The 26,566-nt window shown below is 41.6% G+C and overlaps 1 protein-coding gene across 3 annotated transcripts in view; it reads right to left on the bottom strand.

Annotated features, from left to right (window-relative positions):
• LOC132871738 (E3 ubiquitin-protein ligase RNF126-like) overlaps positions 1–26,566 on the bottom strand; it is a 45,055-nt gene that overhangs the window by 13,457 nt on the left and 5,032 nt on the right. The window contains exons 1-5 of one of the 3 annotated variants that reach the window (XM_060906204.1): positions 18,985–19,059; positions 14,240–14,341; positions 8,559–8,683; positions 274–509; positions 53–124 (exon numbers count right to left, since the gene is read on the bottom strand). In XM_060906204.1, coding sequence (XP_060762187.1) covers positions 53–124; positions 274–509; positions 8,559–8,683; positions 14,240–14,246 — 440 coding nt within the window. In that variant the 5' untranslated portion in view covers positions 14,247–14,341; positions 18,985–19,059. Of the gene's footprint in view, positions 1–52; positions 125–273; positions 510–8,558; positions 8,684–14,239; positions 14,342–18,984; positions 19,060–24,155; positions 24,215–26,566 lie in introns of those variants that run through there. The other 2 variants (XM_060906202.1, XM_060906203.1) reach the window with 2 other exon arrangements.

The raw sequence follows: 26,566 nt of genomic DNA, 5'->3' as shown, positions 1-26,566 counted from the left end.
CACGTGACAAAGTTGAAATGAAACAATAAGTGTAAATTCTGCATCATCATACCATGGTCCTGTTCCCATGTTTGGCATAGCTGTTGGCGCAATGATTCCGTTTACTAACTGCTGAATTAGTCTGCTGAAACAAAAACAATAAACGCTATGAGACATGGTTCCTAAACTGTTTAATAGTAAATTAAAATTATTTTAAACATCGACGTATAAAGTGATCGTTAGAGGGGTTGCGAAACCTGACTGCTTGGCAATAACTGCATGTCCAGTACTCACCCGTCTAGAGTGTGGAGAGAGGACGTGGGACAAAGCCCTCGTCTCGCGTTAACACGGCGCCACCGAGGGTGTCTGGCCCTGTTGCGCTGGCGTGATGGAATCTCCCTCGCGCACCGGTTCTCAGCATCGTGCCTTTCCCAAGATGGCCTGCCCATTCGGCAGTCAAAATCTCTGAAGATATCCAGAGCCAGGTGGTTGTACGGATGTGGGAAGGGAAACAGTCTCGGGTCCACATTCTGAGAAAACGGCGAGACGGCCATTTAGATGGTTCACTTGGTTTTACCCCTTTTTACAAATCCACAGGTTACTTTTTTCGATGCTATATAATGCATCCGGGCTCAAACGTAGCCATGAATCAAGCTCACCAAAACTTACCTCGTGATCACACTAACAAGTGATTTTTCATATCATTTCAATCCAATTGCTTTCTGCTGCTTGATCGGAGATGTTCATATCTCTAGTTTATTACCAGTCGTCATGGTCTCACTGATAGCAGCAGGCTAGCATGATATCCATAATATAAGCGCAATATCTCCGCAAACTTGCCACAAAACCACCCATTTGTCCACAAATCACATCTTTTCCCACTAAAAAGAAACATTTTAGAGGAAAGTGCATCTATGCAACGCATCATCTACTAGAATCCAATGAGCAGCCAGGCCTTCAATTACATAAAACCTGCGACGGATAACGTCGTAGGCACCCAAATTAAAAAGGCGCCCAAAATATGCTACCAAAAGTAAATTTAAAAAAAATAAAATAAATAAAAAATAAAAAAAACCCCGGAATGCTGATTAAGTAAACTTGTCCGCATAAAACCCAATGTCTTGATTTTCTTTTTTAAAAACACAGAAATTATGGAATCAATTTTGTGCCAAAATGTTCATACAATACTTTTGAAATATCAAACAAAAACGACAAATCAGAATACAAAAAAAAAAAAAAGTCAATTTTTTTAGACTGGCAAACAAAGTATTCGTGTAATCGTGCAAAATATCAGTCTATTACTCTTCAGAAACCTTTTATTTTATTTTTGTTCCGCGTCTTTCTCAGTTTTGCTTGACGTAATTTATTTTGGTTGCGATTCCAGCTTTCTCGTTTGCGCTCCCTGACTTTTTGCTTGCAGTTTTGGCACAAACTTCACGTGTGGGTGGGCTGTCCAGGAATGCATTCCCATTGGCTAACTTGTGTTTGACTGACAGCTACGCTCAGCCATTCCCTACTCGGATTCTGGCGGACTGTTTGACGAGTGACCGATCCATTGACGGTAAACAAGGATCGAGTGGACTTCAGTGGCGACTATGATATTGAATTTACACTTTGTTGAATTAATTCAATATCATAGTCGCCACTGAAGTCCACTCGATCCTTGTTTACCGTCAATGGATCGGTCACTCGTCAAACAGTCCGCCAGAATCCGAGTAGGGAATGGCTGAGCGTAGCTGTCAGTCAAACAAGTTAGCCAATGGGAATGCGTTCCTGGACAGCCCACCCACACGTGAAGTTTGTGCCAAAACTGCAAGCAAAAAGTCAGGGAGCGCAAACGAGAAAGCTGGAATCGCAACCAAAATAAATTACGTCAAACAAAACTGAGAAAGACGCGGAACAAAATTAAAAGGTTTCTGAAGAGTAATAGACTGATATTTTGCACGATTACACGAATAATTTGTTTGCCAGTCTAAAAAAAATTGACTTTTTTTGTATTTTGATTTGTCGTTTTTGTTTGATATTTCAAAAGTATTGTATGAACATTTTGGCACAAAATTGATTCCATAAGAAATTAGCAAGGATTAGCATGCATTTCTCGTAATTGACACGAAATCCGCACCATTCCCATGTTGTTCTGGGTTCATCGAACTAGCCGTAAGCCTCGCGCAGAGCACGAATTCTCCATCGACTGCGATCAGCACGCCATGATTTCGTGGAGGAGCGAGACTTGCGGACCAATGACCAGAGTGGGATTTCCACATTAGGTAAATCTTTCTCCTTCTTTTATATTGTTTTATGGCGGTTGGCAAACAGCTTTTAGGTGCATTACCGCTACCTTCTGGACTGGAGTGTGAACCAGAATGTTTACGACCCTATTGTGCTAAATTCTCCTAATAATTCCTGTATCATTTCAAAACCTAAAAATCGCCCGAGATCCCACATTATCTGACCTGAACTGCAATAGTGTCATATGATTTAAATCAGGTAAAAGACTGAATAAGAGAGAGGTATTCAGGACACAACTGTGTGTATTTAAGATACAGCTTGCATCTTAAAGGTCTGATGACACGTTTTTGACATCTTTGGCGATGTTTTATAACATAAAAAGTAATTCCCGATGATCCATATATTAATTCACGAAGGCGCCTATTTTACAAGTTATGATAAAAAACGCGGCTATTTGGGCAAATTTGACGGGGCTGCAGCACCCAGGAGACGAAAGAGGAGGAGGGGCTATATGACGTCAGCGAAAGAACCTACCTCCTAACTTACCAGTTTGTTGTTGATGCGACAGGTGTTCAGTTTGTCATTATTAGTATTATTATACATTATTTTTTATATATTAGTTATTATGCTTTCGCGTTGTGTTGCCGGCTTTTGCTCCAAAACCCACAAGGATGGGGCAAGTTTATTCAAGTTTCCCAGAGATCCCGAGCTGCATGCGAAGTGGGTGAAGCAAGTCAGGCGCACTCGTGACAAGTGGGAGCCCTCACCAACATCCGTCCTGTGCTCTGAACACTTCGATTTGGATTGTTTTGACACCCTTCCCAGCTTAAAGGAATCTCTTGGGTGTTCAGTTCAGCACAAACGTGTGTTACTACCATCAGCAGTGCCCACAGTATTTCGGAGGGGGTCTACTAGTAGCTATGCCGGATCCAGCAGTCGCCTGGGACAAGGCGACTCCTCCAAACACAGTCCAACTGTCAGAACGTGTTGAGAAACGACATAAGATAAAGGTCCGTAGAGCTATAGAGTGCTCCGACATGATGCTAAAAATAGTAACACTGCGGTCTGCGCGGCCATCTTGGAAGTGACTCGCTCCAGAGCGCTCAGAGTACACATCATAGAGTACACATTCATGATAATCATAAATGTAATCATAAAGTCGGCGTGATATCAGTCATGTATTTGCTTGTGAAAGCTTGCGGCTTTCATGTAACTGCCGCCTAGCAACGAGAGGCAAAGGGTAAAGAGGGTAGGCTATCATAGATTCTATTCGGAAGAGATCAACACATGATTGCTTAAAAATTAGGTATTTTAACAATTTGCATCTGTTTTGTGATTATCGTGACACTTGTGTGTTATATAGAACTGTACGTCTTATCAGCACATTGAGGATCTTCCACCGGAGGCTTTAGCAAGAACTCGTAGCAACACTACACTTTACCCTTTGCCATGTGTTGTTAGGGAACGGTAGCAAGTACCCCGATGACCGACTTCAAGAATATGTAGAAAAAATTTTGAAATTATACTTTCCAAAAGTCATTTGAGCTTAGTGTATTGCATTTCCATTTATATTGTAGGTTCTTGCTGATGTTTTTGCGGAGTATGACGCAGCTGCTGAATCAGAAGCTGCAGAGTTTGTATGTACTAGTTGCGAACATTCACATTATCATCAATCTCATTTATTTAAAATCAGATAAAATCATGCCATCATGATCACTGCTTAAAGTACCAGTATTTGGTTGTTCTTTTGTTCAGAGGAAGAGCTAGCGCTAGAGAGTTCACCGGCGTTTTCATGCGCCATTTCCATTGAGTAGAACCAGAGTAGAACAGCCAGTGAACCGCAGCGTGTTCTTCCGCTGACGTCACAACATGGCCGCGAGCCACGGACCCAGTTTTCTTGCGCTGTGCAATTAAAAGTTGGATATTCGCGTAACAGCTTCTTTTCACGTAATTATAACAGAAATCTAACATGTTTGCCATGTTGTATAGTTTATTTAAGAAATTGCATAGAGTCATGTTCGTGCCATCAGACCTTTAAATCCACACAGTTGTGTAAGTGTGGGTGGAATCGGTGACTTGGAGCTTGGTCCTCTTGTTGATGATGGTCTTCGACACTGGCCTTTCATTTAAACTAAGAACTTTTACCCGACTACATGCTGTGAATTGCGCTGCCGATTCTTGTGACGTGACTGAAAAACCTTTTGTGTCGCAGGTCTGTCTCTTTGACAGCAACAGTGCAAAACTTGCTTTTTCATTCACAGGCTCCTTTCCTCCAGGCTCACCACAGGCCCCGACACATCTTTTAAATACCAACTAACTGTATTCTAATTATTTTTGTCGTCATGTACATCAAGACAGATCAACACTGTAGGCAATGGTTTTCATTTTATGCACATTTGAAACTTTATATGTTAAAAAAAAACCCTCTGTAAATGTTCTTCTGGTCCCAAGTAGTAATTAAAATAAGTTAGCGCGGATCGCTGCGAATTTCTGTCGGCTATTTCCGTGACCACTCGGCGCGTGACGTCATTTAAGCCAAACAAATCGCTTGAGTCGAGTCCACTTCTGTTTACTTACATTGCAGTTCGGCTTGAGTGCAGCATACTTGCCAGCTTTTCAAAACTCTCACGGGGGAGAAAAGTGCGTGAACGACATTTTCAATTGGACGAGGGTCTGAGGCGCGGTTGAAACGATAAAAACAGTGGATCCCAATTAATTGCAAACCATTTGAAATTTATAGAATTAAAGAGTTTTTGAATGGTTGATATTGTTCTATCAGTTACTCTAGGTTATGGAATTCATGTATCAGGCATGAGAGAGCTCAGAGTGAAACATCGGAACTAATACTCGTCTTGAATTTTAATAATAATAATAATAATAATAATAATGAAAGGGAAGTCTTAAATCAGATTTTTAGCTGAAAAATCTCAGGCCTGAATATTGTCTCCATACAGAGACCCACAGAAAATGACACGAGTGATGCTTTCGAAGAATGTTGATCATTTCTTAAAATAGTCACAGTGAATGAAAGGATTATTGGACTGCATCAAATGCGTTTTCCTTCTGTAAGCTCATGTACGGAAGCCGCGAGAGGCCCTTCATATAATCCGTTTTTTTATTCACCTTGTTATCCCGAGATAACGACATAATTAATTCAGGATCTTGAGAAAACAACACAACTAATTCGAGATCTCGAGAAAACAAAACCGTTATTTTGAGATCTCGAGAAAACAAAACAATTATTTCGTGATCTCGAGTAAACAGCTGAGAAACGGTTCATTCAGGTGCGCCAAGAGACTTGTGATATGCTGACTTTGGGGCTATTTCTCATTCTGTATAGATGCAACTTTGGTCATTAGAATGTCTGGAATAATCGATCACCTAATAAGGCAATATTCTGATCAGGGGTTGACGCAGGGAGAGATTGCATTAAGTCTTTTAATAAGGGATAATTTCAAAATTAGTCCGCGGCACCTCCGCAGAAGACTGGCCCCCCTCTCTCTCAAGGCATCGTAAAAAGCCATTTCTGCTCTGTTACATGTCCGCCAATTTCTAAGGGCCTCTGCATGCTCTTGCGACAAGGCTTTTGCAGATAGCTTTTCGCAGACAGTTGTAATTTATCGTTGAGCGGGGAGTAATAGGCGTGCGCGATGTTATTCACCGCCACAACGCAAGGGGGCGCGAAGTCGCGAAATCGCAAGGAGTAGCTGGTGGGTGTGGTTACTGGAGTGTTTATCCTCCGGTTACTTATAATGACTAGAACTGGAGTCGTATAGATGTACGTACTTCCTCACTTCCTGGATCAACCGCTCTTCGTGCTGCTCCATCTTCGCTCGTGTTTTAAAAATGGCGGTCGTGAAAACAAAACAAACCGGGAAAGTAGGGAAGCGGAAGTGCGTGTACAGCGGATGTAGAGTGGACCAATCAGAGCCCTCTTGTCTGCGAGGCTTCTGCGGTGGTCACAATTTTTGGGAGGTGCGCGCAGAGCGTCTGCGAAGGTGGGGGGGGCTACGCGGACGCTATCTGCGAGGACTGGGTTGTCAGCATAAATTGGCCTTAAGTCTTCGTTGTCTGACCCATAGGGGGGCACAGCTCTGCTAGAAATCTCAGCTGTTTTCTCGAGATCATGAAATAATTGTTTTGTTTTCTCGAGATCTCGAATTAGTTGTGTTGTTTTCTCGAGATCCTGAATTAATTATGTCATTATCGCAGGATAACAAGGTGAATAAAAAAAAAAAAAAAAAGATTATATGAAGGGCCTCTCTCGGCTTCCGTACCTCATGTAAAAATACAGAGAACTATTATAAATTAAATTTTAATAAGATTTAACCAAAATAGTAACAACCCAATTAAATAAATACCGCACTGTCTTAGTACTACTAAAATGCATCTCTCTCACTAAACACTTTCCAACAGAATTTTTAAAAAGCACTAGAAATCCTATCCAAATCCTGTCGGAACGGATCGAAGGAATTTGCTCATTTGCAAACTTGGACTGAAAGTTTTCAAACAAAATTTAAAAATGGCGCTATAAATACTACCATACGATCAAAATATACTCCGCAAAGAAATTCACTCGAATGCAAAATTTTAGTCCGACCGAAATACACTCACTAGTAATCTTTCACTTAAAACCTCAAACTCGATCAAAATCAATCACTTTCCAGATAATTCACTTGGAAACTTTCACTTAAAACTTTCAAACATAAATTCAAAATAGCACTAAGACACGACCACACTATTCAAATACACTCACCAAACAAATTCTCTGTCGTGCAAAATGTCACAAAACACTTTAGAAGTTGGACAGTTTGTTTCTGAAATGGTACGGAAGACTAGTTTAATTTCACACTCAGATGTCCATTATATGAGCCATTCCACCGAATCGGTGTCATTTCCGTCCCTAGAAAATTATATGTATAAATGCACATAAAAATGTACTTTAAAATACATTTCCTTATTACGCAGAATGTCCTGCACATTGATCCGATTTCAAATTTAAGATATATAATTGTAAGGATTAATAAAAACTACCTAAAACACTGAAAAATAGCATGTGTTACCTGTCCACGCACTCTAACTTTACACTTAACTATGAAATATTATGATTAAAATCCTTCAGAAACAGTATTTCTTTTGCACTGTTGTGCGACTCCATATCCTATCCATGGTTTAAATATATTTTTTTTCATAAGAAATCCACAATATCTTAGTTAAAATACACATTTTAGTCGCATCCCTGGGTTTTCACTCAGTCCTGTTACCCAAACATATTACCCCATCTGACAAATTTGGAACATTCCATAAATCACATGCTCAATAGGAAGTTACATCAGTTGTGTCTTCTGAAGGCCATGGGAAGACCAAAAGTTAGTTCTCTCATTTACTTTTCTGTATATTTGATTTTTTTTTAACTTTGACTGATAAGGTCAATGTCAACATACTGTCCTGTTACTCAAATTATTTCTTGGATGATATTTATTTTAAAAATACAGATTTTTGGTAAATCACTAGAATGTGCCAAGTGTGGTCATGCTATTAGCGATGACGCCATGTGGCTTAATTCCATGTATTCGATAATCCTAGGCTAAAAACTCAGTCCTGTTACTTTCAGAGTTTTGGTAACAGAACTGAAAAAAAATGCAGCCATCTTTGACTTCCAAACCTTGTAACGTAGCCTGAGGTTGACCAATACACATTTTGAATAGTTAAGTGTGTGTTATTATAATCAGTGTTGAAAAGATATAACAAATTAAGTTTAATCTGGGAGTGGTACAACAAGCAAATGGCACCCATTCGGTGGAATGTCCCACATTCTGATTTAAGGTATCTTTACCTTAAAATGTGTAACTGGCTGGTTGAACATTTGCTTATCCATGGAAATTCATTCTCCCATGCAACCTGGGATTTGCATTCATATTTTTGCCGTTCAGTGGGTTTAGTGGCCATAATGAATGACTGCTTGTAAAAAAAAAAAAAAGTCAGACAGCCTGAGCGAATCCTACATTACGGAAGTGACTGTCATTCTGTTCGTTGATTGGTTAAAAATCAGTTGACATCAGCAGTGTTTCTCATACGATTCTGATTGGACATAATCGGGAGTATTTTAAACTTGGCGGTAGGGATTTCCCAAAACCGGGAGATTATCCAGTTTTTAACAAATACGATCGGGAGGCGGGAGATGGAGGCTAAAAATCAGGAGCCTCCCGCCGAAATCGGGAGGGTTGGCAAGTATGGTGCAGACGTGCGTTCAGGAATTTCCAAAAAAAAAAAAAAACAGAAAACAAAACATGCCTTATTGTTGTGCAGTGAACTGTAACAACGGGACCGGTTCAGGAAGAAGTTTTTACCTTTTTTCCAAAAGAGGAGAAGAGAGTGGATTGTGCGTGTGAAGCGAGAGAGTTGGCAGCCGGGTAAATATGCTGCTCTGTGCTCCGATCACTTCGAGGAGGATTCATTTTTGAAGAATCCCCATCTGTTGGAGAGTTAAGGTGTCAGTGTTGGACAGAGAAGCTCAAACCTGACGCTATTCCAACAAAATTCGAGCGCAAAAGCAAGCAGTCAAAGAAGAAACGGACCAGCAATGCTCAAGCAAAAAGGAGAAGATTGGAGGTAAACATTTTTACCTTTGCTCGCAATTTTTCAAGTAAAGAATCCTGAGGGATCCTGTACAATCATTGTGGAAATGAGACAAAAGGGATAGTTTGTCATGGCTACCTGCCAGCATGCTATTGACTAGGGTTGCCAACTTTCTCATATCCAAACGAGGGACACTTTGCTCCGGGTGCGGACAAGTACTGGTACAGGCCCTGTACGCGCACCCCAGCGCCCCAAAATAGTTACCGAATCGCCGTTAGGTGAGGGTTTCAAATGTAGGCCACTACAAATTCATTTCTAAAATAGAGCTTTTAAAAATTAATACACCAATTAATGGATATTTTTAAGTAACTTAATGCAAAATAACAAACAATTCTAATATTATTGTCTCATTTTTCTCTTTTAAACTTTGGCCAAATAATTCATCAGGCCATATTTATGAAGGCAATGTCATAACCTGAAAAAGTATTTGCTGTAGCTTTAAAACCCTGATATTTGCTTAATTGTCCATTTGAAAACCCTAAGAACCTTCTGCAATGCTTCATAGCAGAAGAAGAAGAGAGAAAGACATCACAAAGGCAGGAGTGTTCGGAAGTTTTTTTTAAACTATCTGCTATCCTTATCGAACAGTTAGGCTGTATCCACTGGCTGCACCATCTGCTCTAGTTTAATTTGATGCCTATTTTGTCAGTATAGCTTAAAAATTCAGGATATGGCAGCCTTTGACAGTGAATGATTTTAAATCGCAGATGACCGCGACTCGCGGTAATGGCGCTTCTCACGGCAATAACGCGATTTACACCATAGCATTGGAGTGAGGGGCAGGATCTGTCCCTGACGGGACAAATTAAAATTACCCGAAAAACGGGATGTCCCGCCCAGTACGGGACGGTTGGCAACCCTACTATGGAGCACTTGCGTGTGACGTCACAGCCAATCCAGATTGTGACAGACGCCATCTTGTCGGTCAAACGCCATATTTCCGCCTTCTACTTCTGCTTCTACCTTTTCTTCTGGAAAACCCTACTATAGAGATCTTGCAGTCACGTGACCGGAAAGTTAACAGCCGCCATCTTGTCGGCAAACAACACAGCTGAATACTGCTGCACTCGTGTACAAAATGGATCAATTTCAACCGACGGACTACACGGCTCATTTTTCTAATGAACAGATAACTAGATATATGTCTAAAATAAACGATCTACAGATTAGTGACCCTTATGGCTTACCGGACGGAGTTTTCACGACCATGTCAGTGGATATTGAACTGCCGGAGGTGGAATACCCAGACGTGTATAATTACTTCATCAACTTTCCCTCGCTGTTCAGTGGTGAAGCACTGCGTGCTTATAAATCTCTGGACAGTTATCTTTACAGACAGTAGCATCTAGCATAGCACTGACCAGCCGATTATGGTTGAATCATACATGGCATATATATTTATTTATAAATCCTGATAAGGATTTATCCTTATATTTATAAGGATTTACTAAGACAGTGGTAAATTCTTATAAAGTTCTTTACTGTTTTTTTCGTACCACACCGCTAAAGACCCAATCCACCCCGCCCCAACCCTTTTCTCAGGCTCCCACTTCCCGGAATTTTTTATGAGAGCAAGTCATAAACTTATGCTGCAAATAACCACATGGATATACTGAAATAAATACATGGCGAACCTGAGATGAAATGGTCACTGCACAGGCGCCAGTGATCGTTCCTTCCAGTCGGTACCCATGCCTTGTTCTTCTTGTTTGGATCAGCCCGGCCGATAGCAGCAATCCATTTTGCGCGCCTGTCAGGGTCCCGTGGCAGCCTATGAAACTAACTTCCCGTTTTCTGACCTCTCCTGTTGTGGCATTTATGTGCCATGCAACTCTCCGGCATTGTGGCACGGTAATATTTGAATATTTCGGCGAAAAATAATGAAAGTCAGTGTCGGAAAGACGGCGGAAATATGGCGTTTAACCGACAAGATGGCGTTTGTCTACAATCTGGAGCGGATGTGACGTCACATGCAAGTGCTCCATATACAATTCTACTACAACGGCTGCGGCTACAAGCTCTCCCTACCTGTGCACGTTTTTTATGTTTTTTGTGTGTATTTTTGCGTGTTGTTCGTCTGTACTGGACTTCAATATCCACTACAACCGTATGGACTTACTGGACATTGGTTTCCAGCAGAAAATGACGGTTTGTAGCGATTTCCATCGCATGCACAACATTCCGGACGAGATAGCGAGACCAGCGGGGTCTCCATGGATTGTTATCGGAAGCAAAGCGAAGGAGGCAGCGTCGGGAGCAGAAGCAAAAGCGAGGCTGCAGGCAGAGCCGGCCTGTTGACTAAGCTCAGAAAACAGCCACTCAAACCTCCACTGCTAAGCCTCTACCTCTCCAACGCCAGATCCATGGTAAACAACACGGACAATTTGGAATTACCTTATTCTATTCTATAATCGGCTGGTCAGTGCTATACTCAATACTTAAGTGACTTACCCATCCAATGAGGATTATTTTCTTGTTTACAAGATGCCACATCTGAGTCACTGACAAATCCTGAATTTCTGTAAAGATAACTGTGCAGAGATTTATAAGCACGCAGTACTTCACCACTGAACAGCGAGGGAAAGTTGATGAGGTAATTATACACGTCTGGGTATTCCACCTCTGGCAGTTCAAAATCCACTGACACGGTCGTGAAAACTCCGTCCGGAAAGTCATAAGGGTCACTAATCTGTAGATCGTTTATTTTAGACATATATCTAGTTATCTGTTCATTAAAAAATGAGCCGTGTAGTCCGTCGGATGAAATTGATCCATTCTGTACACGAGTGCAGCAGTATTCAGCTGTGTTTTTTACCGACAAGATGGCGGCTGTGTACTTTCCGGTCACGTGACTGCAAGATCTCTATTGACGAACATGATAAATGTCTGTATGTCTGAACGCGAGTTTTCCTCATGAAGTGGCCACTAAGGTGAAGTTAATTTGTCATCGCTAAAATGATACCTGCAGGCATGCTAACGGTTCACATGCCACTTGCATGCTAAATGTACAACCCCGATTCCAAAAAAGTTGGGACAAAGTACAAATTGTAAATAAAAACAGAATTCAATAATTTACAAATCTCAAAAACTGATATTGTATTCACAATAGAACATAGACAACATATCAAATGTCGAAAGTGAGACATTTTGAAATTTCATGCCAAATATTGGCTCATTTGAAATTTCATGACAGCAACACATCTCAAAAAAGTTGGGACAGGGGCAATAAGAGGCTGGAAAAGTTAAAGGTACAAAAAAGGAACAGCTGGCGGACCAAATTGCAACTCATTAGGTCAATTGGCAATAGGTCATTAACATGACTGGGTATAAAAAGAGCATCTTGGAGTGGCAGCAGCTCTCAGAAGTAAAGATGGGAAGACGATCACCAATCCCCCTAATTCTGCGCCGACAAATAGCAGAAAGGAGTTTGACAGTGTAAAACTGCAAAGAGTTTGAACATATCTACAGTGCATAATATCATCAAAAGATTCAGAGAATCTGGAAGAATCTCTGTGCGTAAGGGTCAAGGCCAGAAAACCATACTGGGTGCCCGTGATCTTCGGGCCCTTAGACGGCACTGCATCACATACAGGCATGCTTCTGTATTGGAAATCACAAAATGGGCTCAGGAATATTTCCAGAGAACATTATCTGTGAACACAATTCACCGTGCCATCCGCCGTTGCCAGCTAAAACTCTATAGTTCAAAGAAGAAGCCGTATCTAAACACGATCCAGAAGCGCAGACGTCTTCTCTGGGCCAAGGCTCGTTTAAAATGGACTGTGGCAAAGTGGAAAACTGTTCTGTGGTCAGACGAATCAAAATTTGAAGTTCTTTATGGAAATCAGGGACGCCGTGTCATTCGGACTAAAGAGGAGAAGGACGACCCAAGTTGTTATCAGCGCTCAGTTCAGAAGCCTGCATCTCTGATGGTATGGGGTTGTATTAGCGCGTGTGGCATGGGCAGCTTACACATCTGGAAAGACACCATCAATGCTGAAAGGTATATCCAGGTTCTAGAGCAACATCTGCTCCCATCCAGACGACGTCTCTTTCAGGGAAGACCTTGCATTTTCCAACATGACAATGCCAAACCACATACTGCATCAATTACAGCATCATGGCTGCGTAGAAGAAGGGTCCGGGTACTGAACTGGCCAGCCTGCAGTCCAGATCTTTCACCCATAGAAAACATTTGGCGCATCATAAAACGGAAGATACGACAAAAAAGACCTAAGACAGTTGAGCAACTAGAATCCTACATTAGACAAGAATGGGTTAACATTCCTATCCCTAAACTTGAGCAACTTGTCTCCTCAGTCCCCAGACGTTTACAGACTGTTGTAAAGAGAAAAGGGGATGTCTCACAGTGGTAAACATGGCCTTGTCCCAACTTTGAGATGTGGTGTTGTCATGAAATTTAAAATCACCTAATTTTTCTCTTTAAATGATAGATTTTCTCAGTTTAAACATTTGATATGTCATCTATGTTCTATTCTGAATAAAATATGGAATTTTGAAACTTCCACATCATTGCATTCCGTTTTTATTTACAATTTGTACTTTGTCCCAGCTTTTTTGGAATCGGGGTTGGATGTGCGTGTTCCTACAGACATGTTCCTAATAATGTGGCCATTCAGTTGAAGTTGATTAGTCACAGCTTACGTGCTAACTGCTAACGACAATGGCTGACATGCTCAATGTGCATGGTTTTACACAAGTGCTCCTAATAAAGTGGCCACCAAGTTGAAGTTGATTTGCAACGGCTACCTGCTAACATGCTTAATGTTTGTGTGTATGTTTAGAGTAGGCTATAAATAGTATAATGCTTGTATTAATATTATCAATAAATTATATTAGCGGTATAAATTAATCCACATATTGAATTGTTGAAAATTAGCCCTGTATGTTTCTCTCCAGCCAAAAAAAAAAAAAAGTACATTTAGAAAAAGTGGTTAAATAAATGAACCTCCTAAACGTGTGTTCGGTTCGCAAGTAAAACACAGAGCTGCTCCCGGTCTGTTTGGCTTGAATGACATCACGACGACGGCCCCGCCGGTTGTGAAAGTGCGCATAAGTGAGATGTAAATAAACTTTCGGAAATTGGGCAAAACGGTATATTTTAAGCGTTTTATTCAATTTTAGGGTGCAAATTAGACACCAGAAAGATCTAATTCGCTTTTTGGGTCGTTCTTCTAGACGATAAAGTTGATTATTCTGTGTTTCACCTCCGACCGCTGCCTAGGACCTTTAACGCTGTAGACATTTTGCAGTAAAGGTAAAAATAACATTCATCGATTTATTCATAACTTTGTAGCTAAAAAAGCAGCAGCAGGTTTAAACAGAGCGCTGGGAAAACAGCATTTTGCGCGTGCAGAAAAGCCCAAATTACCCTGCATCACGACGGAAAAAGCTCAAATTCAGAGATACAGGCTGTAGCCCAAATTATGTCATTGAAAGGCCTGGCAGCGGTTTGCTTTTCACAGCAAAAACACTGAAACAGAAAAAAAAAAGAAAAACAGGACAGTGAAAAGACTAAAGGGGTGTTCACACGGCAACTTTTACTCCGGTGTAGCACCGGGGCTGCCCCGGTAGAGCGTTCACACGGTACAAAGTTATAGCGGTGTAGCCCCTGAAAGCTGCTTAAACCGGTGCAAATCTAACCCTGCTCGGGAGGTGGTTTAAGAAATTTACTCCGGAGTAAATGCTAGTTTGCGGGGCAGCATCGATATAAAATGGGACGTCTGAATGCTACAGGGGTAGACTCGCTACGCGTGAGGAGGGTTGATTACATACGGGCATTGCACAATTTGCATCCTGGTATTTTGCGCTTCCAAAATGGCGAATATCAACAACAACAGAACAGCGTGTCTTCCAGTGTTGCCAGATTGGGCGGTTTTAAGTGCATTTTGGCGGATTTGAACATATTTTGGGCTGGAAAACGTCAGCAGTATCTGGCAACACTGGTGTCTTCATCCACGTTGTTTTCCCGGCGCTTGGTGATGCCATGACAACTGGGAAAAGGAAGTACATTTTCACGCATGTGCATATTTCATTTCCGCATTATTACTATCGTATAGCACGGTCGCAAAAACTGCCGTGTGAACGCAAGTGGGGCTGCACCAGTGCTAACACGCTTCTCTCTAGTAAGCAGGTTTGTGACATGTGAACGCTCCACAAAATTTACACCGGTGTAAGATATATCGCAACAATATACATCGGTGCAGCATCGATGCAAATGTGTGCCGTGTGAACACCCCTATAAAAGAATACAGTGAAACCTCGATATTAAGACCACCATTGGAACCAGGTCGAAGTGGTCTTAATATTGAGGGGGTCTTAATATGGAGTTGGCAAGATATACTGACAGTTGCTGAGCTGCTGCATAGCAACGTGCATGCATGATGTTCTTAATACTGTTGTATTACATGGAATAAATTTATGAACTAGTTTATTGTGTTTCATTGATAAATGATTAAATCAACAAGCTAAATTTAAACAGAAGTATAGCATGTGTGTGGTTTGTGTGTCTAGCAAGTACAAATGTACATGGAATACAACATGTAAAAAACAATATAACTACTGTAAGTTTTCATTTAAACTTTTAACAAACTTGTAATGGAATTAATCATAATAACCATACCATTTTTAAATGTAAGCCATACAGCAAACTTACACAAGTCATTGAAACAAGAAATTGAAATCTCGTTCTGAATACTCTTTCATAATTAGGCCACACCAATTTAATTAGTTGGTTCTCGGAATCGCCGCTTGAAAAAAAAAAATAAAATAAATCGAAATCAAACTCCCGCCAACAGAAAAAGGTCACGTGACGTGAAGTCAGGGAGGCACGGTGGTGTAGTGGTTAGCGCTGTCGCCTCACAGCAAGAAGGTCCGGGTTCGAGCCCCGTGGCCGGCGAGGGCCTTTCTGTGTGGAGTTTGCATGTTCTTCCCGTGTCCGCGTGGGTTTCCTCCGGGTGCTCCGGTTTCCCCCACAGTCCAAAGACATGCAGGTTAGGTTAACTGGTGACTCTAAATTGACCGTAGGTGTGAATGTGAGTGTGAATGGTTGTCTGTGTCTATGTGTCAGCCCTGTGATGACCTGGCGACTTGTCCAGGGTGTACCCCGCCTTTCGCCCGTAGTCAGCTGGGATAGGCTCCAGCTTGCCTGCGACCCTGTTGAAGGATAAAGCGGCTAGAGATAATGAGATGAGATGAGACGTGAGGTCACGTGATGTCCAAAACCAATCAAATCGCCCCTTTCACTTTAGATAAAGACTTGTGGAAGAAACATGCCTGTGGAGGGGAATCCTACAAAGCCTGTGTTTGTGATTGTTAGGATATTCAGCGAACAGAAGCGTAAAATCTTTGACAGGTATGTTGAAAGTCTGTTTACTGGTTTGCCTGTATTGTTTGGTCCATTTCCACCGCTAATTTTACCATCAGAGCATTTTGTTAATTTTATTTCGCCCGATTGCTTCATATTTTTCCTGAAAAAAATCCGAGACCCAACTAATTAAATTGGTGTCGCCTCATTACAGTTTTAACAACTTGAACTTTTTCTATTTAAAGCCTCGGTCACAACCGGCCGTACGTGCTCCTACGGCCAGTCTACGTGCAAAAAATGCAAGAAACGCACAGAGGGCGTGCGTGAAACGCACGGAGGGCGCGCATGTGACGTGCTGATTTTCAAGCTGTAGACTGGCCGCAGAGGTTCTTTGTCATGTCAAACAAACTCTACGGGCGCTTATGTTTTTTTCAGGTTGCAAGACAAACTTACGGCCAACGTGCGTCTTTCTCCACGAACAAAACAAAACAAAAAAAAGGCAGCGATTTGGGAAACGCCAAAAATCGCACAGCCAAAAAAAATCGTACGTCCGGTTGTGACCTAGGCTTAAATTGATCTACTAAAGCTCACTTCACACCTCGTTGCATAGATTACCTGCGTTTTGCCAATTCCAAACTTTTCTGCTAGCTGACACTGACTACGTTTACATGCACATCCAAATCGAGCTGCTGTCGGTAATCGAGCTGAAGGTCCCAGCAGGGTGCCAGAGAAATCCAATCCTACATGCACACAACGCAATTGGGCTATTGTGTGAGGTGCATTGTGCACCCGAGCCACAGGTGGCACAACACGCCCCATCGTGTTGGTACACTTCCGGTTGTGGTCATGAAGAAGAGCTATTCAAGAGTATAAACAAAAGTTATCAGTTCCGTGTTCTCCATTGCGCGTTTTTCTCCCGTCCATGAATTTTAATATATTCAACTCCTTAAGCTGAATGAGCATGAACTCTGTCTCCTCATTGCTCCAGAAGTGCACGTTTCTGCTTGCCTGTAGCAGTGGGGGCGTGGTCAAGCGCCGGTCTGTGACAGGAGGGCGGAGCCAGGGAAGGTGAGTGGCAGAATCACTTCACCTGATGGTAATTAACCTGTGTTTGTGTGTCTTCCCAGTAACCGCGCCCTATTTAAGGAGGCAGAGGGAGAGCAGAGGGGAGAGCTCATCCCGGGACTAGAACACAGCGCGCGCGCGTTTTTCTCTCAAGAATAAAAGTAGGCTGTTAAACTGAAAAGTCTGACAATAAAAAGCCTATTAGTACCAGAAGCTTTGTCCTGCCGTCCTCTGTGCTCCACCCACACTTCAGAGAGCTCTACATCGCCATTTTCTCTTCTTCGTTTATTCCTCCTGACCTCTTCTGCTGCTCGCTACTACTGTTGTCATGCCGACCGAGGCTGTTGTGTTTCCCGCTTGTGGTCTCGTCACTCGTCACTTCCGGAAGTAGCTCGACAACTAGCTCGATAGGGTATACATGCACAAAGTAGCTCGGCAGAAATCGTATAAACTAGGTCGTGTAGCTCGATTCCGAGAAATCAAGTTCGGTTCAATTTCAGCCGAATTAAGGTGCATACATGGCATTTTGAACTTCGATTTCAGTCGAGCAACGGCAGAAATTCGATTCTCTCTATGTGCATGTAAACGTAGTGACTGACTTTTACCCGCACTTTCGTTAATCACATCAATTTTTTCTTTCAAAGACAACTCATTACGTTTTCAACTCATTGTCGTACAAGTTGATCTTAATTTTGCGGCATGACGTAAACGGGATGTCGTGAAAGCTCTTGCGCCCCGTGTTTTGACATGACGGGGGGCCCTCGTATTTTCGAGGTTTAATTACATTGATTTTCGACAGGTGGGACCGAAATTAATGGTCGTAATACGCAATATTGAGGTGGTCGCATTATTGAAGGCCGCGACCAATGAAATATATAAGCAAGCAATCGGGGCCGTGAAAAACTGTCCGTAATTTTGAGGTGGTCGTAACATGAGGTTTCACTGTACACTGAACTATAAAATTCTTCCTATTTATCTTCACTTGAGGAGCTGAAGAGTCATCCGATATTCCTAAGAAGGATCATTTACCATTTCTGCCGGAAAAACACCACTCCTGTAATAATGGTTTTGAAAGGATGTGGAATTTTATGTGGCAAACACAGACGAGTGGAGCGGCACACAGTGAAACAGCCTCGTGCAGCTATACTACATATAAGCACTTATGAAACACTGCTTGAGGTGCAACACTAATGGTGTGGATGTGGGGTTCTCATCTCATTATCTCTAGCCGCTTTATCCTGTTCTACAGGGTCGCAGGCAAGCTGGAGCCTATCCCAGCTGACTACGGGCGAAAGGCGGGGTACACCCTGGACAAGTCGCCAGGTCATCACAGGGCTGACACATAGACACAGACAACCATTCACACTCACATTCACACCTACGGTCAATTTAGAGTCACCAGTTAACCTAACCTGCATGTCTTTGGACTGTGGGGGAAACCGGCGCACCCGGAGGAAACCCACGCGGACAACATGCAAACTCCGCACAGAAAGGCCCTCGTCGGCCACGGGGCTCGAACCTGGACCTTCTTGCCGTGAGGCAACGGCGCTAACCACGACACCACCGTGCTGCCCCGGATGTGGGGTTGTTAAAAAAAAAAAAAAAAAAAAAAAACACCACACACCACTTCTGACAACTAAACTAGAACAAAAAGTAAGCGTAATTAAAATTCTGTTTTGTCAGATTTCAGTTGGCGAATGAACGACAAACACTGAAGCTAAAACTGCTCCAAACTGCGCACTCACCACAAATGGATGACCGTTCTGATCGCCGGTGGACGATGTGGACCCATTCTCTCTTCTGGGCTGGGGAAAATACCTGCAGAAGGGGGAAGAATTGGTCAAACGTTCTGATGGAGTGGGTGGGATTGGTCCATGTGCATCTTTCACAGAAACACTTTTTTATATGGAGTTTTATATATGATTTTAATCGCCATTCTGTTTTATTTAATTCGGTGTTTCTACATACATTTTATTGTTAAAGGAGATACGCAGAACCTTTATTTTTAAATAAATTTCTGAGTGGATAGTATCTCTATCCTTGACTCTTGTATGCTGCATAAATGGAATTTTATATATGAGTGATTCCACGCTTATGGGTACTGAAATGGGGACATGAACTTATTTTTAAAAATTCACCTAAAACCATTTCTTTTTTTACCATCAGGTCACAAAACATGTAATCTTTAATGAATGATATGTTAAAAGATAACTTTAATTTTCTGAGATGTAATAAAAACATATTTATATGCCAAAGTCAAGCCTATGAGTTCCAAAATGATGTCTGTTCCATTACTTCTGTTACGATTGTCCATCTCGCGTCTGTTACAAATCAGGGTTCTCACCAGGATTTTTTTTTAGCGTAATGGGTTATGGCGAGGGAGCGTAGCGACCGAGCGGGGGGATGGTGCGGAGATTTTGAAAAATCATGCCCAAAATTGGCCATATTTGACGTTCCTGGAGGGGATAAATTGCATTTTTTATGTTGTATATCCTTGATGGAAAATTGTTACATCTTTGGATCTTGGCAATGTGTTACCTACTGTTGTATTTCACTGAACTACAAAGGGTGTTGTCAAAAGATATGTAAACTCAGACACAACCAAAGAGATAATGAATGTTTTATTGTATTAAGAAATTAAGAAATGCCTGAGCACATAAAAATAAAAAAAAAAACAAATTGCATTTTCATTCAGGCATAACATACACCCAGCCCCCTTAATAAATAATTAATATATAATCTAAAACTATTAAATGACATTTAATCTCCTCCTAGCCATTCCCTCCATCCTCTGCCCGTTTATCTGCTACCTCCTTTCCTCTGCCTCCTATGTCCTTTCCTTCATCTCCTCCAACCTCTCTTGTGCCTGTCTCCTTATAGAAATATAACGATGGATGGCATGCAGGCAGATTACCAGTGTGTTAATGTTAGCCACAGTGGGATCCAGTAAATTAGCGCTAATCATCCGATACGTGCGCCCTGTCATATTGCTAAACCTGCTTACAAAGTAGACGTTTTCATTCATCAAAGGGCTTTGGGTTAAGTTTTCAAGCGTGATGGAAAACCTGTAGAAGTGGTGCACTTACATTTCTAACTGTGAAGAAAGAGCGAATGTCTCTTTTTTTGCGAGGGGGTCCGTCATCCATTGTCATTCACCGAAGTCCAGCTCAAGAGAAAGTTATCGCCAGGATCTCTCTCTCTCTCTCTCGGAACTGATTTCCAGGCATGGGTTTCCTAACAAACGTAGGCTGATTTTGACACCTTGAAAACTGCTCAAGTGCGCAGGAAAAAAAAAAAACTTTTGGCGATGGTGATGAACAACTGAAAACAACCGTTACGCTATATTAAAAATTTAGCGTAGCGGGGGGAAATTACCGTTGCGGTCTGAAATTTTAGCGTAGCGGGCCGCAACCATATAAAGCGCTGGCGAGAACCCTGCAAATTAATTACAATCTAGCTATATACCATGTTAATCTTATTGAAAGAATGTGTATGTTTATTCTACTACACATGTTTATTAATTATATTTGCTAAAACATCACCTTCCTATGTTTCAAAAAGTAATTCTACATTGTTAAAATTGAGAATATACATGTCCACAACACTTCTGTTACGTTCTGACTTTGGCATATAAATATGTTTTTATTACATCTCAGAAAATTAAAGTTATCTTTTAACATATCATTCATTAAAGATTACATGTTTTGTGACCTGATGGTAAAAAAAGGAATGGTTTTAGGTGAATTTTTAAAAATAAGTTCATGTCCCCATTTCAGTACCCATAAGCGTGGAATCACTCTTTTTATATATATATATTTATTTATTTATTTTTTGAGAGTTAAAATCGACCGCAAAGTTGGCATTCGAGCTGCCCCGCTGAGCCAGCCAGCCCTGAGTGCGTGACGTCACAGCGGTAATCGGTTTTAAGGCCGAGGCCTTTTACAGCTATAGACCAAAGTCACATAAATAAATATTTATGGTGAAAGTAAGAAATACCGTTACCGACTTGCTCAACTAAGACTGATTTGACGTCACTGATTGTGGGTTGACTCTCATTAAAACAGGATGGGCGCTATAACTTATGCAACATACATGTACATGCATGCATTTTCACTGACAAAACGTAAAAGGCTAATTAAATAATCAGATGAACTGAGACGATCACATTCTGAAGCAAATTAAATAATCTTATACCGCTAACTTAAACACACAATACAAGTTATATGTATTAATCTAAATGCAGGTAAACGACGTGTTGTTTTTGTTGTTTTTTTATCCAAATGCAAGTCGGAGCTTACCCGTCTGCGTTCTCACTTCTTGAACGCCGAGCTTGTGGCTGATTGTTTCAAAACAATCCGACTTTCAGTTGTTCGTTCAGTTCTCGGTTCATTCGCTTCTTTCACGTCAGGGCGAGATGGCAGCAATATTCAGTTTAGAAATCAGACGGCTGCTCCACTCATTCACTTTTCTTCATACTGTGTAGTCCGCCGTTACTGCTCGGCTCAGGCAATTACTAAAACCCGGGACGGAATGGGAAGTCACCGGTTTTAGCAACAACCGCAGGGAGGTCACTGCCCAAGCGATATGTCACATCCTGTTCCATCCTGGGTTTTACCAACAACCCTCGGCTCACTCCAGGAAAACTGGTGCAACTAAACTCACTTTCCTTTTAAAATAATTTAAATAAAATAAATAAATAAAATACTTTCCTTATCGTTTTCTTTTCCTTTAATTGTCGGTACTGCACCCTCTTTCCATACGGGCTTATAGCCAATGCTCCTCAACAGATCAGAGGTCTCGTACGAGTCTTCAGTAAAATGTGCAGAGCAGAGGAGAGACCACTTCGTAGGCGCCCAGTGTGCCCGTGAACTTCTCACAAAACGCGTCCAAATCTTTGCAGTTTGAACATTCTTGGGCCATGAATGCAATGTAAATCCACCTTCTGTCGTGTTGCTGCACCCGCCAGCAACACATCTACGTGGCATGGTGATAAATTAGCTCAAAATGGAGGATCAGCGTGACCAATAGGCTTCCTGCGGTGACGTTACGGACGTCAAGGTCATTCACTCGGACCGCTACCTATATAAATCACTTTCATCATAAAAATTACTATATTAGATTTATTATTAACGCTTAAAACTAGTCCTGTGCCGTTCTTGAGGTCTCAAGGCGTTTATAAACGAAAGTGAGGCCATGGCTCTGCGTATCTGCATTAATCACTTCTGAATGTGCTTAATGTATGAAAAAAAAAAAAAGAGTGCCATTTTAAATGTGGTAAGTAAATAAATAAATACAGTGGTGCTTGAAAGTTTGTGAACCCTTTAGAATTTTCTATATTTCTGCATAAATATGACCTAAAACATCAGATTTTCACACAAGTCCTAAAAGTAGATAAAGAGAACCCAGTTAAACAAAAGACAAAAATATTATATTTGGTCATTTATTTATTGAGGAAAATGATCCAATATTACATATCTGTGAGTGGCAAAAGTATGTGAACCTTTGCTTTCAGTATCTGGTGTGACCCCCTTGTGCAGCAATAACTGCAACTAAACGTTTCTGGTAACTGTTGATCAGTCCTGCACACCGGCTTGGAGGAATTTTAGCCCGTTCCTCCGTACAGAACAGCTTCAACTCTGGGATGTTGGTGGGTTTCCTCACATGAACTGCTCGCTTCAGGTCCTTCCACAACATTTCCATTGGATTAAGGTCAGGACTTTGACTTGGCCATTCCAAAACATTAACTTTATTCTTCTTTAACCATTCTTTGGTAGAACGACTTGTGTGCTTAGGGTCGTTGTCTTGCTGCATGACCCACCTTCTCTTGAGATTCAGTTCATGGACAGATGTCCTGACATTTTCCTTTAGAATTCACTGGCCTAATTCAGAATTCATTGTTCCATCAGTAATGTCAAGCTGTCCTGGCCCAGATGCAGTAAAACAGGCTCAAACCATGATACTACCACCACCATGTTTCACAGATGGGATAAGGTTCTTATGCTGGAATGCAGTGTTTTCCTTTCTCCAAACGTAACGCTTCTCATTTAAACCATAAATTTCTATTTTGGTCTCATCCGTCAAAACATTTTTCCAATAGCCTTCTAGCTTGTCCACATGATCTTTAGCAAACTGCAGACGAGCAGCAATGTTCTTTTTGGAGAGCAGTGGCTTTCTCCTTGCAACCCTGCCATGCACACCATTGTTGTTCAGTGTTTTCCTGATGGTGGACTCATGAACATTAACATTATCCAATGTGAGCAAGGCCTTCAGTCACTTAGAAGTTACCCTGGGGTCCTTTGTGACCTCACCGACTATTACACGCCTTGCTCTTGGAGTGATCTTTGTTGGTCGACCACTCCTGGGGAGGGGAACAATGGTCTTGAATTTCCTCCATTTGTACACAATCTGTCTGACTGTGGATTGGTGGAGTCCAAACTCTTTAGAGATGGTTTTGTAACCTTTTCCAGCCTGATGAGCATCAACAACGCTTTTTCTGAGGTCCTCAGAAATCTCCTTTATTTGTGCCACGATACACTTCCACAAACGTGTTGTGAAGATCAGACTTTGATAGATCCCTGTTCTTTAAATAAAACAGGGTGCCCACTCACACCTGACTGTCATCCCATTGATTGAAAAACGCTTGACTCTAATTTCACCTTCAAATTAACTGCTAATCCTAGAGGTTCACATACTTTTGCCACTCACAGATGTGTAATATTGGATCATTTTCCTCAATAAATAAATGACCAAATATAATATTTTTGTCTCATTTGTTTAACTGGGTTCTCTTTATCTACTTTTAGGACTTGTGTGAAAATCTGATGATGTTTTAGGTCATATTAATGCAAAAATATAGAAAATTCTAAAGGGTTCACAAACTTTCAAGCATCACTGTAAATAAAGCAGGAGAACATACCTTCTCTCCTCTGGTAGTTCCTCAATGAAGCCAGACTCGCACCGTGGACAGGTGTAATCCTAAAAAAATTATAAATACAGTTCAGCAAGCGTGTGAAATTAGGCCATCCTTAAAAAAAAAAAATCCGTTTCCTGTCCACCGGGTGAGCAAAAAAAATTTTTCAGTAGGGAGGGAGGGATTTTTTTTTTAATGGATGGATAAGAAATCGCAATGCTGTGTTTGCTTTTTCTTTCAGTACTTTATTACAAAAGCAGACACATTTAATAAAATGACAGTTTAATCAACTGAAACTTGTACAAAAACTAAGTTAGCGTTTTAAATGCTGACTGCAACATTTGCAAAACTTTTACAAAGGTACTTAAAATGTCCGACACACGGACTTTTTGTAGTTCTAAATCGACCGTTAGGCCTAGTTCGGATGAAATTACACTATTAAAATTCACCTAGAGACATGATTCAAACTTTAAAACGGAGACAAACGTCTCCTGTGTGGATCTGGTATTCAACTTTTTTGCTGGGTTCTATACTTTTTGATCAGTCACAGATCAAACACCATGATCAAATCTGGAGAAATTCAGGCTTTATAATGGGTGTCTATTGCGTTACACACCAGTGAAGCTCAGGAGTTTAGAGTGTAGGCAGCTTGAAAAAAAAGCTCACACTTTCTCATTTAAACTGTGTTTTCAGCCACAATTTTCACTCTACACACAATTTTCTCAGAAGTTGTAGTCACACTTGTCTTGATTCACACAATGTGTCTACCTGAGCGATAGGACTAAAGGCCAATTTATGCTGACAACCCAGTCCTCTCAGACGGCGTCGCAGATAGCGTCTGCGTAACCCCCCCACCTTCGCAGACGCTCTGCGCGCACCTCTCAAAATTTGTGACCACCGCAGAAGCCTCGCAGACAGCGTCGCAGACAAGAGGGCTCTGATTGGTCCACTCTACATCCGCTGTACACGTACTTCCGCTTCCCTACTTTCCCGGCTTGGTTTGTTTTCACGACCACCATTTTTAAAAACACGAGCGAAGATGGAGCAGCACGAAGAGCGATTGATCGAGGAAGAGAGGAAGTACGTACATCTATACGACTCCAGTTCTAGTCATTATAAGTAACCGGAGGATAAACACTCCACTAACCACACCCACCAACTACTCCTAGCGATTTCGCGACTTCGTGCCCCCTTGCGTTGTGGCAGTGAATAACTTCGCGCACGCCTATTACTCCCCGCTCAATGATAAATTACAACTGTCTGCGAAAAGCTATCTGCGAAAGCCTTGTCGCAAGAGCATGCAGAGGCCTTTACTCCCCGCTCAACGATAAATTACAACTGTCTGCGAAAAGCTATCTGCGAAAGCCTTGTCGCAAGAGCATGCAGAGGCCCTTACAGTTTTTGAATGAGAAGCCTGAAAGTAAGGAGAGGACAGCCGCGCTGCCCCATAGACTCCCATTATAAACCTGGCAGCACTTTGACTGCAAAATCAGAAAAGTCACTTGTTTTTAACTCGCTCTAGTGTCCACATTTCTTACACTAGGGACAAAAAAATTACATCAATGTGTTCATGGGAGCCTTGTAGCACTCAATGTGCAAGAATTTTGTGAATGGCTCCTTTCGTTTCCGTGTAAATCACCATTGTTCGAGGAGAGGGAACTCTGAGAAAAAGCGCTCTTTGCTTGTCATATAGACCCCTTCGCAGTAAACGTCATTCATACGTAAGCGGAAATTGCGCGCACAGCCTGGACCCAAAAAAGACTCAGAAATGCCTAGTTGTTGTGTTTTCGGGTGTCAGAATCGTAGCAGTGATGGGGTTAAAATGTACAGAATTCCAGCAGGATCTCACCCATTCCAAAAAATAAATAAAAAAATCGCCGACGTCTATGGCTACAAGCCATCAAACGTGTAGACTGGGATGAAAGCACTATCAAAAATGCGCGGGTTTGCAGCGCCCGCTTCATTACAGGTAAGATCAGGCTATTTATTAAATATTTCTTTTTTCTTCTTTCTAGTCTTCGTTTATTGATGTAGCAAAATACTTTGGTAACGTTTGTCTGATTAGCTGGGTCATAGTTACACAATGTAATGAATATTGTTAGCATGTTAACTTAGCTTTGCATGCAATTTTGTTTGTAGGAGAGGTCTCGCTTGACTCAAGCAGTCCAGATTTTGTGCCATCATTATTTGTGTATGCTGAAAATCACAATTTTAAAGCAAGGATGGAAAGGTAAAATTGTGTGCCCTCACTCTAAATGCCAACTTACGTTGACTGCTCTAACCTAGCTCCCGCCCCGTTTGGTTTCATTTCTGCTCTCTGCCTCTCGCTTTTTACGCAGCTCTGATTTCTCTTAGCTGCACTCTTTACACTATCATTCCTTTCATGCCATTAAATACCTCCTGCAAATTGCTGTTTA

Source organism: Neoarius graeffei, chromosome 23 (assembly GCF_027579695.1).
Source record: "Neoarius graeffei isolate fNeoGra1 chromosome 23, fNeoGra1.pri, whole genome shotgun sequence".
In the NCBI taxonomy this organism is placed as follows: domain Eukaryota; kingdom Metazoa; phylum Chordata; class Actinopteri; order Siluriformes; family Ariidae; genus Neoarius; species Neoarius graeffei.
The sequence above is the reverse complement of the archived record's forward strand: the minus strand, read 5'-3'. Positions and strand labels throughout refer to the sequence as shown.